At 31.9% G+C, this 19,579-nt stretch overlaps 2 protein-coding genes across 3 annotated transcripts; both read left to right on the forward strand.

The window, feature by feature from the left end:
* Positions 1 to 592: 592 nt before the first annotated feature.
* On the forward strand, positions 593 to 16,153 carry LOC139520027 (uncharacterized). Of its 2 annotated transcripts, none has more exons than XM_071312415.1 (6): positions 593 to 654; positions 10,354 to 10,453; positions 10,882 to 11,090; positions 11,909 to 12,035; positions 12,992 to 13,198; positions 14,407 to 16,153. In XM_071312415.1, the coding sequence occupies exons 2-6, from the start codon at positions 10,360 to 10,362 to the stop codon at positions 14,538 to 14,540; spliced, it is 771 nt and encodes a 256-aa protein (XP_071168516.1). In that variant the 5' UTR covers positions 593 to 654; positions 10,354 to 10,359; the 3' UTR covers positions 14,541 to 16,153. The 2 variants fall into 2 exon arrangements, with proteins under 2 accessions (XP_071168516.1, XP_071168517.1); XM_071312416.1 differs by lacking the exon at positions 593 to 654 and adding an exon at positions 675 to 693.
* On the forward strand, positions 2,657 to 7,152 carry LOC139521451 (uncharacterized). Its single transcript, XM_071314924.1, has 8 exons — positions 2,657 to 3,775; positions 3,979 to 4,111; positions 4,249 to 4,413; positions 4,659 to 4,838; positions 5,031 to 5,300; positions 5,570 to 5,621; positions 5,820 to 6,164; positions 6,525 to 7,152. Exons 1-8 carry the CDS (start codon positions 3,033 to 3,035, stop codon positions 6,782 to 6,784), a joined length of 2,148 nt encoding a protein of 715 aa, XP_071171025.1. The 5' UTR covers positions 2,657 to 3,032; the 3' UTR covers positions 6,785 to 7,152.
* Positions 16,154 to 19,579: the final 3,426 nt, after the last annotated feature.

Genomic DNA, 19,579 nt, shown 5'->3' on the forward strand with positions numbered 1-19,579 from the left:
CCCTAAAGATAAGATTATCGATCTAATAATATTCGAAGCTACCGAAAGTTATTTTAATGCCAATAACAACTAAAAAATAATCATGTAGTCAATTTAAATTTCACTCATTATTAATTTAGTCTATTTGAATTACTCAAAATATCAATATTCACAATTTAATTTTTAAAATGATAATTTTTAATAATGTAAATCATAAACTATGTCGTTTAGTGCTATATCTTTGTCATTTTAATCTGAGACTACTATAACTATATGTGTTATAGTAGTCTCAGTTTTAATTTATTGTGTTTGTAAAATTCATGCCTTTTATCTTGAATATGTGTGCACACAAAAAAATATTCATCCGTATACGTTCCTTTGATTAAAAGTGTAAAGACGTCATAAACATTTTATGAAAGCGTGACCTTCTACAATAAGGTACCAAAACAATTGTCCATTTTGCTTGTGTGATCTTTTTTTTCTAATAACATGTTAAAACGCAATCAGATCTACTTCTGTGGAATGAATTTCCATTTATTTATTTATATTCCGCGATATGGGTCCGACTTCGAGTTTAGCAGTACATAATTTATTTTTACCTGCGTTTCGAAACCGTTCATTTCATTGGTTGATATATTTAGCAGCGCCATCTTTAAAAACAACAAGCTAACAAGAGTAAGCAGGATAAAATTGAAGATTGGAAAATCAGTGATTGTACACCAGTTAAATTTGATTTAACACCAAATTTTAAGGATTTATTAATTTTTTAATCCTCCTGATAGAAATTCCATTTTTTCATTTACATTTATTTTTGACAGTCAGACTTGTTTCAATTTCAAAGAAAAATAAATTTTTATCTGGCAAAAGCAGAGTATTCCGTAGTCCAAATAATTATGACGTCTTGAAAGGCTATTATAATTTTTTTCTTTGACGCCTTACTTCTTGAAAGGCTATTATAATTTTTTTCTTTGACGCCTTACTTCGAATCGAAGTAAGGCGTCAAAGAAAAAAATTATAATAGCCTTTCAAGACGTCATAATTATTTGGACTAAGTATTCCGTAAACAGTGTTAGCTACTGTTAAATGACATTTGTGTTAATAACTCTAACAGAAAAATATATAAGTGTGTAGACCAAAAAACATAATAGACTTTAGTGACTACCATTAATGTATCAAACAATACTTATATAAAACTTTGTAGTCTAAGGTGGGTCTCACTGAGGTTAGACCGAATAATCTGTCTTGTGTGGGTACATTTGTCATTTCATATTTTCTTTTCATCATTTGGCTATTTATTATTTTTTTTTTTTTTGTGTGTCCACACGGAGACAGAAAGTGCTACTATCAAAAACGAAGCAAGACATCTCGGCACATTACAAACTCGGGACACGTCAACTCGGCATAGTGTAAACTCGGCACATTACAAACTCGGCATATTACAAACTCGGTACATTTATAATAAAAATGTATCAGATTTATTATTGTGCCAATAAAGACTTATTTTCATTTAATTTGAGATTAATACTTAGTAAAATATATGAAAAATTTATAAATGGCTTAGCAAAAATGGTATATTTTATTGTTTTATCATATACTGTTATATACTACTTTATATATAATGTTTAATTCGTTATGATTTCTGCATATATATTGTTTGTGTATATATTTGTATTGTATAGTTTATATATGCCTCCAACCCCTAGGGGTATAAATGTGTACAATGAATAAATAAATAGTTGTGTTTGTATTTAATATTTTACGGTGAAATTCAGTTTTTTTTTCTTTTTCTATAAAAATTTTGATAAACATTAAAAATTGCATCCCCGTTTTTCATCGTATCTAATAAACTGTAAATATGTAACATTGTCAAGTGACTTTTTTATCATTATTTCCTCTATTTAGATTATGCATTTTATTGATGGTGTTATGACGATTTTATGATTATCTCCAATTAACTGCAATAAAAAAAATAGGATGGCTACCTTTATCCTTTTAATTAGAGAAGTTTCAGGAAACAGGTGTTGATTATATATTGCAGTATAATAATCACATGATAATTAATAACAGCGGTATTTAATGACAGCCTGATAACATTTTTATGATATCCCGTTAGTAAAGCAGCTTGAGTTAATGCTGCTGAACTCCATGTGACAAATGCCTACCAAATAAAATGTCAAGTACCGCCTCTTTTTAAATTTATTGCGTAAAAAGTACATATATATCTGGTAAGAAACTAAAAATATTATCATAGTCTTTTAATATTTTTAAATTGTTTCACGAATTGCTCTGTATATCCGCTTTAATATTTATATACTTTCGTCCAAAAATGGGCACGGACCATTGTGTCGAGTGTTCCCGTGTTGTCACTACCAGACAACAAGCACTGACCTGTGATAACTGTGAAAGATGGGTACACAGAGTTTGTAATACAGGTATGTATATATATTAATTAAATTTCAATGTACTGAATTAAAAAAAAAAATCGATTTTTCAACGAATTTTTATCTAATAACTTTGTTTATAGGGTGTATTTATGAAACCAACATTCCTATCATTTATATGATTTAGTCATTTAGTTAGATGAATCTTCATCTTAAAATGCTTATGAAAAAAATGCTACATACAATGCACAGTTATCTTTTTTATAATAAAAAAAATATTTTAAGAACTTGTTACTATGTATGCTATATTGATAATTACTTGGTAATAAATTGTTACTTTTTCTATCAATTTTGGTACTTTTTGTCTGTATAAATCTGAAATAGTTGTTTTTAAAATGTATCTTATATGTATACTAGTATATATATAGTTAACACATCTTCTTTCATTCCGATGTTCTTCCTTTTATTGATATTAATACTAAGAAGAGCGCAGTGTTCCGTAGTTCAATATATTAAAGTAAATACTGAGTAGGCAAACACATATTAAACTTTATACATAAGTACATAACTAAAGTGCCTCTTTACTCTGACTCTATAAACATATCTCGCTCCAAGTCTTATTAATTCCATTACTATTTGTTCTCGAATTTTCAACATAAAAAAAGCACGTATATGATCACTTTTTCAGGCATAACTCAAACAGACTATCGTCGTCTTATGAAAGGAAAGCTTGACATTGCATTTACTTGCAATCTATGCAAGAACACAACAGAAAATGCTCCTGTTGAATCCACCAGATTAGAGCAAGACAGTGAGCAACGTTCCACACTGACAGGATATGGTACCTTCAATATCTCATTGATCAGCAGAAAATCAAACTCTGTAAATTCCACATTTACAGAAGTACCTTCAGGTACGAGCAATCCAACAAATCTTCCCTATGCACCCCCAGTTAATACACCACACAGAAATGGTTTATCAAGAGTGCCAAGACGTATTCTGCCGCCATTGTCACCTCACAGGACATTTAACGTTCCAAGTTTGGCACCAGAACAGGCATCAATAGAGCAACCAACATCAAATACAGTTGCAAACAGTTCAACAAACGATGCAACTCCAGCGTCACCAAGTTACACGCCACGTCGAAATGGCTTACCTCGAGTGCCAAGGCGTATTCTGTCGCCATTGTCACCTAACAGGACATATAACGTTGTTAGTGTGGCACCAGAACAGTCAGTAATGCAGCCACCAACATATCATACATCAAGAATAGTCAGCCCTTCACTGCCCGATGCATCCCAGACGCATTTAAATAGAACAACTAGTGTGCATCCTCTATCGCCCTTACCACTTGATGCTTCATTTGACTTTACCCATCACCAAGATGAAAATGATGACCAGGAGATTGTTGAAAAGTAAGATATATATATAAATATATTAAACAAATGTTGTACTTAAATGATTTTTTTTTGATTTTCATAAAATTTGTCATAACATAAAAAAAAAACGTATTGATTTATCTGAAAAGTGTTAACACAAATAAATATTGCATTTCATAGCTTTAAAACTAGTCCTTACTTTCACAGAATGCTTATTATGTTTTCGTTTATTTTTACAGTTCCATACAAGAGCCGGAGTTGCCTGACACAATTTTACCAGATGGTCCACCAACATTTTCCATCATAGAAAAGGGGACACAAAGAAGTAATCTGAAACTGGTTAGCAGTGACGGTTACGAATACACAAAGAAGGTATATTTATTTTTCAAGTACAGAATTGATATCTCTCGACAATTATCTTTTTAAAGCTTTGGCAAAAAGGTATCTACTTAAAAGATAAATTAACTACGGTACTACATGTATATTCTTGTATATTCTTTATATTTTAGATGTCTAAAGGCGATTTCACCTACTGGAGATGCATCAAACGATCAAAAGGCAGTAATTGTCCCGCTACTGTGTCACAGAAGGGAGAAAATTTTAAAAGAAACCCTAAACCCCACATTCACCCAGCAGACAAGGGGGCTTTGAAAAAAGTTCTAGTTCATAAAGAGGTATGCAAAGCCTAGACAGAGGAACATATTAGCTTAATAACGTGTTTCACTTAAACTATTATAAAATATCATAAAGTGAAATGTAAATACAGTGGAAACTGACATTAGATATGAAAATTTCTGTAAATATAAGTACATATTTAATATTCACTCAGAAGGAATAGCATTTCTGGGAACATTAATTTGCATTCGGAATTTTATGCATATACCTTTTAAATTTTAAATAATATTCTTTTAAATTTTAGGTAAAACAGACAGCACTCCAAGACATCCATAAACCTGCAGGTCGTATTGTGGATGATGCTATGCTTCGTCATATAGAACCAGAAGATCATCAGCTGCCAAATCAAAACAACCTAAAAAGAACTGCAAACCGTGTCCGAGAAGAACTTAGGCCAGATGAACCAACCTCATTGTTTTTCGAGGTAAAATATTTATGATATTCTAGATAGTCAACTTGCAACGCACATGTATAGCTACTTTTAGTAAATAAATGTAATGCTGCAAAAAGCTTGTTTCGGAATCCTTTTTAATTTTTTAATTTTTTATTTGTGATACGGTATTCTGAAATAAATATGTTAACACTCAACTAATTCAATCAAATTTTCTATATATAGCTCGATACAGATTACCTCCAATGTGACAACTTTTTGATTGAGGACATCAGAGTAGACGACCAGCGTCACTTGGTATTTTCAACGCCCGGGCAGTTACAGCTTTTGAAATATGCAAAGAAATGGTTTTGTGATGGAACCTTTAAAATAATGAAAGACCCATTCACTCAGCTATGGTCCATCCACGCCTTCATTAAAAAGGGAGACAGTTTGAAGCAGGTTCCACTGGTCTTCGTACTCATGTCTCGAAAGAAGACAAAAGATTACAAACCTGTAAGTTTCATAATCGTCATTTTTTGTTTGTTATCGACTTCAAGTTTTCTGTCAATGTGACGTTTAACCATTTTAAATTTGAAAATAGATTCGAATTTTTAGATAATCAAAACATTTTTTTTTAAATATGCGGAATATTTCTTGTAAATAAGTACAGCTTCATTTAATTTTTATAATTGATCATATTTATTATTAAAAAAAACCATGAAGCGCTCAAATATCATTAAATCTCCTATTATATATACATGTAGATTCTTGAATGTTTGAAGAGGAAGATTGGTGCACTCCATGTGGAAGGGTTTTGCTTGGACTTTGAAAAAGGTAAATTACAGCTTCACAGAATTACAGAAAAATAAATCAAAATGACTTTAAATTGGTGTAAAATTAACTGAAAACTCTAGTACACTTTTGAGTACGGGTGGATTTACACACTAGCAACTTCTAATTATAGACGATTGACAATACTTAGAATTGCTAATGACTTAGTAAGTGGTTTAATCTTTCCTTTTCTCTTAACAGGTGCTTGGAAAGCAATACGACATATATTTCCAAATGCAAGCATCAAAGGTTGTGCTTTCCATTTCGGTCAAGCCATTTGGCGGAAAGTTCAAGATTTGGGACTGAAGACAACTTACAGCTCAAGAGGAGTGGAATATAGATACATCCGTACGTTGATGGCTCTGCCTTTCCTGCCTCACTCGGATATAAGACCAGCTTTCAATACACTGAAAGAACGTGCAAACTCCCAGGAATTGAAAGAGCTCGTTGTATACATCAGTTCAACATGGTTCGAAGGTCGATATTGGTGTCCAAGAACATGGTCAATCTTCCAACATTCTATTCGCACAAATAATGATGTTGAAGGTATACATATACATGATATATTAGGTTCTCTAAGGCGGCAATATTTTTTATTCAACGATCTTCCTTACGTTAATCTAAACAATGCCAATATTAAATAAATAACCTTCAGATATAAATTTCCATATGATGTACATATTTCTTGAATTATACTAGTTTAAATCACAGGGGGTTAATAGATACACATACACAAATACGCAGCCACAGTGTATAAATGATTAACCCTTGGTCTAAAGTAAAATTTAAAAAATATGCCTGGTATATGCCTGGTATCTTTACAGTAGTAACTTATTTGCTAACTATATTATACCCCCATATACAAACCTTAAAAAATATTAATGTATGTATTTATGTTGTTTATAGGTTGGCATACACGCATAAATTCAGGAAAGTCAAATGTAAGCTTTTATGTGCTTATACCAGAGTTAATGAGAGAAGCTGAGATCGTGGATCTTACTTTAAGATTAGTATCCGAGGAACAAGTTCTCAGACATCAGCGACGCCGTTTTAAGGATTTGGAAGGCCGGCTCCACCAGTTCTGGGAAGAGTACGATAGTGGCGAAAAAACTGTGACACAATTGTTAAGGGATTGCAGTAAAGTGTACGGCCCCTCAGATGACTGATCACTGCTGCCAATACAAAGAATGCATGAAGTGACATTTTTATTTGTCGTTAACATTTCATTTAGTGTCTGTATGGTATTTATAGGAATTGTGTGTTGGTTTTTGTGAATGGTTCATTAGTTGATGTATGATTTATTTATTGAATTATTTATGGTATTTTCCTATTGAGAAGAGAGAGAGAGAGAGTGGAAGAGAGAAAGAGAGAGAGAGAGAGTGGAAGAGAGAGAACGAGAAAGAGAGAGAAAGAGACAGAGAGAGAAATATCGTGTACATAATCTGTTTATATGTAATTACTTAATTGAAAATACTTCATTGATAATAAACGTTCTGGTCAGTTGATTATGCTGCTTTTTATCAAGGCGTTTTATCAATCATTGAAAAAGGAATACAGAGAAATTTTACTCCATGCTACTCCAATCAAAATACACTGAAACCTAACCAAAAAAAAAAAGTCTGATTAATAAATATAAGAAGATATGGTTTGATTGCCAATGAGACAACTCTCCTTTGAAAAGATAGGTTCTTATTGAAAACTATCATATTTGATGAAACTACTATTGCGATGGTGATAATATAAATAAATTACTGAACATGATATATTTACACGAAAACATTCGAATATGGAGAACTCCTAAAATCTCGAACACTTAATCTTTCCATATGCACCCTAATTTTTATCAGTCATGAGACTAATTGAAAACTGTAAGAAGTGTTGTTTCTGGTTATTTTATCAAACTAACAACTATATCACCCGAGAGACATGTAGAAATGGCCACCTTTTTTCCATCCTTAACATAATGATTTTTCGTCATTTTTTATAACTATCTATCAGTTATAGAAGAGGGGAGAAATATACCAGAGGGACAGTCAAACTCATAAATAGAAAATAAACTGACATGGCTAAAAATGAAAAAAAAAACAACAACATACAAACTGAAACAATAGTACACATGACATAACATAGAAAACTAAAGAATAAGCAACACGAACCCCACCAAAAACTAGGGGTGATCTCCGGTGCTCCGGAAGTTATCATCCTTCTGGTAACTGAATGTTTTCATTAATATGTGCATTAGTTTTAAGACATTCGATCTAGATACGTAAAAAAAAAAGGGCAACACCTTAAATACACATAGCATATATCAATGACCAAGAAAAAAATAATTTTCCCGATTTTTTTTTTTTTTTTGATTTTTTTTTATTTTTCTACCATAATTAGCCTTGCTAAATGAACATTTATAAGATTTTAGGCATAAACAACTTTTTTATTCTTATTGATTTAAGTAAAATTTAATTAAATATTTGCTTTATTTATAAAAGTAAAACAATTTTTTTTTTTTTATATCAAGTGTTTTCTTATTTAACTTGTGACTTTTTGTCATATGAGTTTCTGTCCTATAATTTGTTCCATTTCTCACCTATTTTTAAAATAAAATTTGTTTATTTTTTTCTCATCGTAATTATTATATAAAATTTCTTTTTATGAACCATTTCCATAAATATATTCATTGGTGTGCCGAGTATGTATAGGTAATGTGCCGAGTTTGTATAGGCCGAGTTTGTACTATGCCGAGTTATACATGTCCCGAGTTTGTAGTGTGCCGAGATGTCCTGTATTCATCAAAAAGTAGTAGAAAGCCTACAATTTGTATGCAGTGGATTTTCAGGGTTTTGTTGCTTCCTGAGTGTTGCAAACACCTACCGATTGTTTATGGATTATTCTACATATCAGACAAAACCCTGAAAATCCACTGCATACAAATTGTAGGCTTTCTACTACTTTTTGATAGTAGCACTTTCTGTCTCCGTGTGGACACAAAAAAAAAAAATAATAAATAGCCAAATGCATGATGAAAAGAAAATATGAAATGACAAATGTACCTACACAAGAGACAGATTATTCGGTCTACACTGAGGTCTAAGCGTGACGTGGGATTGCCGATTTTTTGTAAGCGTGACACGTGAAAATCAAATTATTGTGCTGTGAAAACGGGAAATGAAGTATAGCGGATAAAAATGAGAATTGCTTACGTACATAGTGTAATTGGGATCCTTGATCAGAACCACTCAATGAGACCCCCTCTAAGGACAAAAGCACATATCCTTAATAAGTGTCTTAATCATGTTAATAGGGGTGTCTTCATGACCAATAACTGAAATATTTGCCAAATGATATAAATTGTAATTTTTGGCACTTTCCGTAAGAAGATAAAAAAATTGATTGATTTTGATGTTAATTTTTTTTCAAACATACCAGTAACAACAATTTTTCAGACCTCTTTATAGTTACGTTAAGTTCTGAATGACATTAAAGTAGTAAGCTTATTTGTATTAAAATTTTTTCAAACATAATTTTCAATTAGAGCTCTAGATCTTTACTACAGTTTTATCATTGTTTATAACCTGTAATTAGAGTGGTTATCCAAACAATAGGATTAAATCATGCATGTCATTATAATATGTGGTATTGCCATATTGGGGCAGTTTGTCATTCACTGTTCTAGAGTTATGTCTATTTTTAACTTGTAAAATTGAAAAGCCTGAGTGGTGCAAACGTGGCATTCATGAGAACTTACTGTTTTTAGGCTGTCTGTCCATCCGTCAGTGCGACAAATCAATTTTCCACATTTTTTTTATTTATATATTTTATTTTACGTACATGTACCTTTACACTACCACCTGACAAGGGTATCAATGGGTTACATATAGAAAAAAAATCAGTATACATGTACAATATAAAACGTGTGTTATGCGTTGCACTTTAAAAAAGAAATATTTTTGTGTCTCTGGTGGTAACAGTCGGTTCTTAAAGGTGAAATAACCCCAATAGAACATATGTACCCGTTTCAGCGCTCGACTGATACCCTGTTACTTATTCGTTCCTTATTTGCTTTTAATACGCGTGGTATACGTTGCACCTCGTTGAAATAAATCAATTATCGATTGCTATCACTGACAAATTGATTTTTATGCCCCACCTACGATAGTAGAGGGGCATTATGTTTTCTGGTCTGTGCGTCCGTTCGTCCGTCCGTCTGTCTGTCTGTTCGTCCGTCTGTCCCGCTCCAGGTTAAAGTTTTTGGTCAAGGTAGTTTTTGATGAAGTTGAAGTCCAATCGACTTCAAACTTAGTACACATGTTCCCTATGATATGATCTTTCTAATTTTAATGCCAAATTAGAGTTTTTACCCCAATTTCACGGTCCACTGAACATGGAAAATGATAGTGCGAGTGGGGCATTCGTGTACTGAGGACACATTCTTGTTACAATTTAATATAGACATAGTATTTAAGGTTACAAATGTACATATAAATTTTATTTGATTAAATCTCTACTTTCTCTCCTACAATACAATTTCTCTTCACTCCTCTGTTTTGCTGCAATATATATCTTGAATTTTTCTTGAAGATATTGATATTTGGTGTATTGCTTTATCTTGACAAGTTACAGATCAACTTCAAATTTTGTTCTTGCCTGATGATTTTGTGTATTGCCACACAATACCCTGAGAATTCTTGTGATTGTTAATTTTGCAAATATGATAATGTAATATATTTATATGTTTCAGAATAATATGGCATCCCTTGCTTTCCAACCATATGTTGATAAAGAGAATGCAGGATCATTTGGAGTCAGACCCAATAAAGGACAGATAGGTGGCGGACTAGGTAAGAATAATAAAAGTACCTTACATGTACATCTTTAATTTGGTTCATGAATATGAGTCTTAAAAATTTATAAATGAATTAACCCTTTCCTCCATGGAATTATTTTTTTACAAACTAGATTCACAAAGGATTTTTTCAAATAAAAAAAAATCATCAGGTTTAAAGAATTTTGAATGCATTGTGAAAACGAATATTTCATCAATGAAATTGCACTCAGATCTTCTCATAAATATTTTTTTTACATGTATAATAGATACAAATTTGATTAAGTCTGATAAGAAAAATTAGTAGATAAGACCTTTCAACTGAGGCACTACACAGGAGTCAAAAAGCGTCAATTGTGGAGTAAAGGGGGTGGCGTCAAAAGGTGTCATTATGAAGGAAAGGGTTAACTGATGAAATGCATAAATGTTCTAAATTTTTTTTAGGTAAGGTGTTCAACAAAGGTAATGAACAGAGTCTTGTCACACCTAGACGTGCACTGGGGGATGTAAACAGAGATCTAAAGGCCGTGAATAATGGACCTGGTCTTAAACCTATGCAGAAACCTTCAGGACTACCACTGCAGAGCAAAGGGCTTCAAATAAAATCAGCTAACATACAGCCCCTGACTGGTCGATCTGGTAATATAATGCAGGTAATGGTAGATCTGTAGAGTGTAGATAAGGATAAGGTGCATTGGCTATGTAGAGTTCTTACTAAGAGGAGTTGGTGGTTCCTGGACTTGTAAAAAACTGTCTGCTCTCACCATTTTCTGACTTGACGAGTGAGAGATGCTTGAATTTTGTACATTTTTCTAAGTCAAGTTTATCATCATTTCCAGCTGGTATCCTAAAATTCCTAATTAAAAAAAGATAGAACACACCTGCAAAATCAAGGTCATTAAGAAAGTATGTAAACTGTTGTAGGATGAATTTTCTAGTGTAAAACATTTATGACTGGAGAATTTCAGGAAGTATCAAAAGTCATAGGTATTTGGAGACAGGACAACTTTTTTTTTAGCCCTCTCCCTTTTTTCAAAAGTCTGTTATTTTTTGTGTTCTATTAATTTCAATTATTTTAGCATTTTTCTGTACATTATAAATTAAGTATATTTGCTATTTACTAAGTCTATCCATTTCAAATTTATTATCCACAGCTGTTACTGATATATTATAAAGAGAGTCTCTGTATATTATAATACAGTAGTATGATCATAGTGTATATGCTGATAAATGCGAAAATAATTGTCTTGTCTCCCAAGTACTTATAAAAATGATGTGTTATTTTAAGAAAAACAGTCATTAACAGAAGTCTTGTGCTTTATTTTCGTTTTTCTCTCAAAACAATCCAAACTGAATAATAAATTCACAGTTCATGCATATTTAGTGCATTGTAGTTTATCTGGCAGTAGTAATGATAGTTGCATGTATATACATGCATACAGATATTTTAAATGCTTGAAATATATTTCAGAAACCATCTGTGAATGAAAACCTTAGGAAAAAGTCGATAAGTACCAATAAAGTTACAGTCAAAATAGAGCCTGTTCACAAAAGACTAACAGAGGATATAGAACATATGCACATTCCTAAAGAAGAAGGTTGGTATTAAGTCGTGCCTGCGACTAATTAGGTGTAGAAAAGATTTATATTTCAGAAGGTAGAAGAATTGGATGCTTCATACCTTGTATACAGATGCCTTATGTAAAGAAGTTTGTGTCAGTCATATGTTAAATCTTATGGTTCTGTGACTGATACAAAAAAAATAATTTCATACGAAAAACTCACTTATTAGTAATAGGGTAACTGTTACCTATATTTGGTGTGTATACTTCTTGTTAGGTGTACATTTTCCACTAGAAGGTTTTATGTGACCATAACCTGATTTTTATGGTTCATTCGTCAATGCTAAGTTTTCCTTGTTACATATGTACATAAATAAATATATACACATGTTTCTTAAATTTGTTCTATAAGCAATATACCGTAGGTCATGTGTATATTGATATGAACTGATTGTAATGTGTACATGTCTGTCTTACTTACATAGTTCATCTGTGCTCAACCTCATTTCCATGGTACCTTGATCACTTCGTTTACAGACTTTTATCAAATAAAATTCAATCAAGATAGGTAAAGCAGCTGATATTTTTCAGCATGTGCACTCTTGTTTAGTTATTAATATTATAATGAAAATTATGTTATATATTTTATTAGACTTTTGGTTTATATAGAATGTGCCGATATGTATATATCTTCTCTCTTTTCCATAGAAATTTTGTCCAAATACATAATATCTTATATATATCAAACTCACAGTTTTTATGTTTGTCTCAAAATGTCCTACACACAGAATTTGTTATTTAGAAAAATCTATACAAATGAGATCTGAATAAATGTTTGACTTCTAGCCAAATATTGACTGGATTACAGCAATGACAATACTTTAATTTTGATTTAATCAGAAGAAATTAAGGAAGTACAGCCATGCAATATGATATTAAAGACAGAAAGAATGAAAATTGAATTATTGCATTGTTATAACATTTGTTTTTAGAGGATGATTTTGAGGACATTTGGCCAAAATCTGACAGAATAAGTACATACCTTAATAAGTTAGTACATTGGAGACCACCTTGCTTGTTTGGGGAATTGCCTGACTCAAGTGACGAGGAAGAGGAGAAGTTAGAGAGGCAGAGGATGAAGGAGGAAGAGGAAAGAAAGATGGTAGCATCTTTGGCGAAATATTCAACACAAAAATCAGGTGTCTCACTTTTATTCATCTTTTATATCTACAAAATGTATATGTGGCTTATCATATGGTGTGGGTTCATGAATAAAAAAAACTCAATAAATGTTTACACAGTAAAAAAGCCAGATTTATATTTTCTGTTTCCATCGGTAGAATCAACAGTTAGAAAAAAGATGTAATTAGGTCAGATGGAGAACCATTCATAATGAGTGAATAATACCGGTTTTGTTTTTAAGTATCCACTTTTTTTTTATCGATTTCATGACAAAATGGACAGGGTACATTTTTACTGAAAGGGAAGATATACTTGAATTTTACTGTACCCCATTGTTAAGGATTAATGTAACACAAAATTGGTTGACATGCTAAAAATTAAAGGTTTTGATCCAGCTGGGTAAAGCTACAATGTAACCTGAACAAAGAGAAATTTAATCACATGAAAAATACCCAATACACTGTATTTAGTATTTACTTGTATTTACATTTGCATTCACATATACCTCTGTATTTTTATGCCCCACCTACGATAGTAGAGGGGCATTATGTTTTCTGGTCTGTTCGTCCGTCTGTCCGTCCGTCTGTCCGTTCGTCCGTCTGTCCTGCTCCAGGTTAAAGTTTTTGGTCAAGGTAGTTTTTGATGAAGTTGAAGTCCAATCGACTTCAAACTTAGTACACATGTTCCCTATGATATGATCTTTCTAATTTTAATGCCAAATTAGAGTTTTTACCCCAATTTCACGGTCCACTGAAAATGGAAAATGATAGTGCGAGTGGGGCATTCGTGTACTGAGGACACATTCTTGTTTTAGCTCTATTCCTGTAAGTCATGGTTTATTGTATTTGAGTATTATTATTTACATTTAAAGTATTAAAGTATTGCTACATTTGCATTTAACTATGAAAATCCTATACAGGCAACAGATTATTTTTTGTTGCCGTCTCATTTTCAACATCACAACATTTGTTTATTTTATATCTATAAGTTCATTGATGACTGGTATCGATAGCTGTTTAATATTTACCTCAAAATTAGTTTTTTTTCTAATCGAAAAGTAGTTTGATGAACTAAATTTGATAAGTTTGGGATAGTTGGTGTTGGTTGGTTCATTGCATGTGTGACTGTAAAATGAGAAAAAAATCTTGTAGACAAAATATTTAAGAATCATCAGTTGAATGGCAAATGTACAAAATTTAATGGTCTTTTTAATTTTCTGTTTCAGATTGTTCAGATGAATTTAGATTTGAAGATTTATTAGAACCAGAAGATTTTGAAGATATTCCTCTTCCCTCAATATCTCTAGATAATTCTATAGACTTACTGCCAAACATCGGACCTCTACAACTCAAAGAATAAATGTGAACATGCATATACATTTTATTTTAAGAATTGATGTGGAATCCATGATTTAGATATAATAGCAGAAGATCTGGAATTGGGCATTTGATTTGCAATACTCAACTGATCTGCTAGTCGTGATGAAATAATAAGGTTGCTATGATTAATTGAAAATTTTATTTTTCTACAAACATTACTGCAATGTATATATTTGATGAATGTGTATAGCTGTGTCTTCGTGTGGAAGTGAGTTTGATACAGGAAAAGGGATGAAAGTAGATAGGTTTAAGCTTTAATTATGATATGTGTATTACTGTTGTCAAAATTCTGTCCTGTTGATATGTGTGACATTTTTAGAGACTATTTTTTATTTTATAGTTTATCAACTAATTAGGCCAACTAAAATTAATTAGTAGATTTTCATCCAAATTTTTGAAAAAAATGGGGCGGGTGTGAGGATTTTATTTTTTAAAATTTTATTTTATATGAAACCCTTTTGTGACGAGTTCTTCATGTTTGCAAGTGTAACGATAAGCTTATATCATGTATACATACACAAGTATGAGGAATCTTAAATAATTTTTGCAAGATGAAAATATACTTTTATTACCATGTAAAACATTAACTTAATAAAAAAAAATTTGGGACATTTGCTGTTTGTCAACATAAAAATAAAATGCGTATGTTAGTCGACTTTTTAAATTCAAAATATGGTCATAAATCTAACAAGTTTGTGCTTATGTTTCAATATCTTTTTAAATTTCCTGTCACAAAGTCATTGCATAAATAAAAAAAATCCGCAGTTTTCTATTCACAGAAATTTGTGACATACCATGATTTGCGGTCTTGGAAACAGAGTATTTCCTGAACACGAATATTTCACGTCATTCTCGTAATCAATCTTTACTCCCGGAAGATGATGTTGTCATGATAGAGCAGCAGAATATGTCGACTTAATTATTGTGGTTAGATTTAGTCGAGGTACAAAAACCGAAATTTGAAACAGGAAGCTTTGAATAAAACGATGAAAATCTATCAATTAATTTTAATTGGCCTTATGCCTTGGCAGATATTTGGCTGTCGCTTGCCATTAACTTGTGGAAAGAACAATTTCCGAATTTATAGTTTTTAATAAATAAAAAAAAAAAATGCCCCCTCTTCTGTTCATTTTTTATTAGATAAACGAATTATGATAACAGTAGTTCATTAACTCAACATATGTTTGCAAATTCTGGTCTATAGCTGTGTTTTTATATGAATTTTACATACCTACAGGAGTCAATTTATGATTTTTCCACACACAGTGAGTTGCCACCAAAAAATTACATCTCATGTTGCATACACGAGCGAGACAGGACAACATTTACTGAATTGTTTATTTATTGCATAATGTTGAACCAGTAGATATAATCAACTTGATTTCAAAACTTTTAGCTTCAGTGCTAAATTGGGCAAAAATATGAAATATTCTTTAAAAAAAAAATGTTTTAAAATTATCTCTTTTTGAAATAAAGAAATGTTTGTACAGTTTACTTTTACATGGTTTATTTTCACTGTCTATCATTTATGTGGTTTTTTTTCTTTCTTTTTTTAATACACTTGTAAAATTGTAAATAGTATGTAAATTAATATAAATAATGAAAATTAAGCTGTTTTATTTTATTTTCCATTTGCAAATAATATTGCAATTCATAGACCAGATTCATCAGGAGCAACGTTGTAGTGAAGCTTTGCATTTTAATTATAAGTTTTAGTATTCTTTATACTTTGACAGTATATTGTTTTCTTTCCATGGTGTTAGAGGCATACATCATCATGGGGAGACTAAAGCGAGACTAGTATTTTAGAGTGAATATAAAAAAAGAAGATGTGGTATGATTGCCAATGAGACAACTCTCCACAATAGACCAAAATGACACAGAAATTAACAAATATAGGTCACCGTACGGCTTTCAACAATGAGCAAAGCCCATACCGCATAGTCAGCTATAAAAGGCCATGAAATGACAATGTAAACCAATTCAAACTAGAAAACTAACATCCTTATTTATGTACAAAAATGAACAAAAAACAAATATGTATCACATAAACAAACGACAACCACTGATTTACAGACTCCTGACTTGGGACAGGCACATACATGAAGTTCTTTTATAATTCAGAATGAAGGTTGTTACAAGAGAAAAAAAAATAATTAACTTACAAGATCTTCAAAAAGGGCAGCATAACTGAAATTGTCAGTTGTTTCTAATAGGAGAAATCATAAATGGGTATTTTTGTACCTCTTTTTGTGATTTGGGCAAAAATTGTCAAAGATAGACCAATATTATCAGTAATGCTTAACAAATTAGTGATTTTAGTCAGGAATTATATTCTAGTTCACAATCTTTGGAGAGTGTCTATTGTTGAAGATGCACAGAGCCTCTAGTTCTAGGGAACTAAAAATCAGATATTCATGAAATTCATAATCAGTTTTCATTCTATATAGTATGATGGGGTTTTAGATTCATCAATTTTCAATTTCCAGTTATCATAATACTCCTGTGACTTATAGTTGTCTCAGTATGTACTTGCATACAATGGCCATATATGATATTTTCCTCATTTATTTGTTGGGAACTACAAATAAGATCTTCCTGAAATTTGATATCTGTTATCATACCATCATTCTATACCATGATGTGATGTTTCAGATTCAACAATCATGAATTTCCTGTTTTCTGAATTTTTGAAATTCTAATGCATAATGGTTTGCTTGAATTTTTCTTTTCATTTTCTAGGGAACTACATATTTAAGCTTCCTTAAACTTGATATCAAGTATCATGTGAACATGCTTTATTGTATGATGCATTTACAGATTTATGGGTCATCGATTACATGTTTACAGATTTTTTATATGGGGATCTCATAAATGAGCAGTGGCTCTTAATTTTTACTTGTTTGAAAACCTAATTCCGGTTGATTACAAAACAGCTTTGCTAGGGTCAATGTGATTATAACATGTATTGGAGAGATTGATATAAGTCACTGTAAGTCAAAGGAAAGGTACTATCAGTTAAGTGTGATTGGCTCTTCGAGGGCGCTCAATTTTCAAATATACACACTTAGCCATTGACTAACCAATTAAGCATATATTCACAACTCAAGTAACGGGTAATCTTATAATTCGTTTATTGGCAGAATAATTTTTTCACAGGTGATTTTTAAAAGGAATCAACTAAGTTTTGTGTTATGTAAATCTAATTACTAGTGTATCATAACTGTCATATATGTTCAATTTGTGACCGATTTACTAATTACAAATGCAGCAAACACGAATAGGAAACTTGGCAGATTTTTTCCAAAAGAAAAATTGGTGAATTTAAAAGACCTTACAACTCCAATATTATAAGGACAGTAGTTGCTTATGTAGGTACATATATTGAGATAAAGAGATGTTTACATTATACTTTATTCAGAGGACATGCATTTCTCAGATTGCTTGTGATTCTTTGGATTTGACGAAATTGGCAGAACGAGTGACACAGGAGAAATATGAGAAACATATTTGGTATAGGCTTCTTTGCAAGATCTACATGTCTGTCAGATAGGCTTCACCTGACCTTGACCTCATTTCTTGATCAGTTGACAAGTCCGTTATTCAGACAATATAAGCAATAGATCAACTACATTTAGTGTTCAATTCAGACTGACAGGTTTCATCTGATCTTAACCTCATTCTCATGGTTCATTCGTCATTGTTTTGTCTTTGTGGTTTGGTCTATTTCTCGGATGCAACAATAACAAATAGGGTCTCTTTATTTAGTGAATTGAGTGATTGTAAGTTGCACATGTCCGAACAGCAGATTTCATCCTTTTACCTCATTTTTATAGTCCACATCGACAATGTTTAGCTGTTATGGTTTTGTCAGTTTATCTGACAGATATTATAACGCCTATAATCAATACGCCAACTATATTTGGTGAATGAAATGATTGTAAGGCGTACATAACCGTCTGGTGACTATGGTCTTGAACATATTTTTCATGGTCTATTGGCTAATGCTAGTGTTTTGTCGAGCCTGCGACTTTTGTCGCAGAAATCTCGACATAGGGATAGTGATCCGGCGGCGGCGTTAGCTAACTTCTTAAAAGCTTTATATTTTAGAAGGTGTAAGACCTAGATGCTTCATACTTTGTATATGGATGCCTCATGTTACGAAGTTTCCGTCAGTCACATGTCCAATGTCCTTGACCTCATTTTCATGGTTCAGTGACTACTTGAAAAAAATGTTAAGATTTTTTGCAATGTTAAATTCTCTCTTATTATAAGTAATAGGATATCTATATTTGGTATGCGCGTACCTTGCAAGGTTCTCATGTCCATCAGACAGTTTTCACTCGACCTCGACCTCATTTCATGGACCAGTGAACAAGGTTAAGTTTTGGTGGTCAAGTCCATATCTGAGATAGTATAAGCAACAGGTCTTGTATATTCGGTGTATGGAAAGACTGTAAGGTGTACATGTCCAACTGGTAGGTGTCATCTGACCTTGACCTCATTTTCATGGTTTAGTGGTTATAGTTAAGTTTTTGTGTTTCGGTCTGTTTTTCTTATACTGTATGCAATAGGTCAACTATATTTGGTGTATGGAATGATTTTAAGGTGTACATGTCTGGCTGGCAGGTGTCATCTGACCTTGACCTCATTTTCATGGTTCAGTGGTCAAAGTTAAGTTTTTTAGTTTTTTCTTCTTTTTTTATATTACTAATTGCAATAGGTCAACTATATTCGGTGTATGGAGATATTTTATGATCTATATGTCAGTCGACCAGGTTTTATTTGACCTTGACCTCATTTTCACGGTTCATTGCTCAGTGTTAAGTTTTTGTTTTTTGGTCTGTTTTCTTAAACTATAAGCAATAGGTCAACTATATTTGTTGTATGGAAGAATTGTCAGCTGAACATGCCTGCCTGGCATGGTTCATCTGACCTTGACCTCATTTTTATGGTTCTGGGGTGGATGTTTAGTTTTTTTGGTTAAGTTTATGCGACAGTTGTCAAAAAGCTTTACAT

Source organism: Mytilus edulis, chromosome 4, assembly GCF_963676685.1.
Source record: "Mytilus edulis chromosome 4, xbMytEdul2.2, whole genome shotgun sequence".
Taxonomy (NCBI): Eukaryota; Metazoa; Mollusca; class Bivalvia; order Mytilida; family Mytilidae; genus Mytilus; species Mytilus edulis.

What these genes read in the sequence shown, in the direction of transcription:
- LOC139521451 (XM_071314924.1), top strand. Translation starts at nt 3,033, where the DNA reads ATGATCACTTTTTCAGGCATAACTCAAACAGACTATCGTCGTCTTATG. An exon ending in GACCAGGAGATTGTTGAAAA is followed by an intron (nt 3,776 to 3,978) that starts GTAAGATATATA and finishes TTATTTTTACAG; the next exon opens with TTCCATACAAGAGCCGGAGT. An exon ending in AAGTTCTAGTTCATAAAGAG is followed by an intron (nt 4,414 to 4,658) that starts GTATGCAAAGCC and finishes TTTAAATTTTAG; the next exon opens with GTAAAACAGACAGCACTCCA.
- LOC139520027 (XM_071312415.1), top strand. Translation starts at nt 10,360, where the DNA reads ATGGCATCCCTTGCTTTCCAACCATATGTTGATAAAGAGAATGCAGGA. An exon ending in ACAGATAGGTGGCGGACTAG is followed by an intron (nt 10,454 to 10,881) that starts GTAAGAATAATA and finishes AATTTTTTTTAG; the next exon opens with GTAAGGTGTTCAACAAAGGT. An exon ending in GATCTGGTAATATAATGCAG is followed by an intron (nt 11,091 to 11,908) that starts GTAATGGTAGAT and finishes AATATATTTCAG; the next exon opens with AAACCATCTGTGAATGAAAA.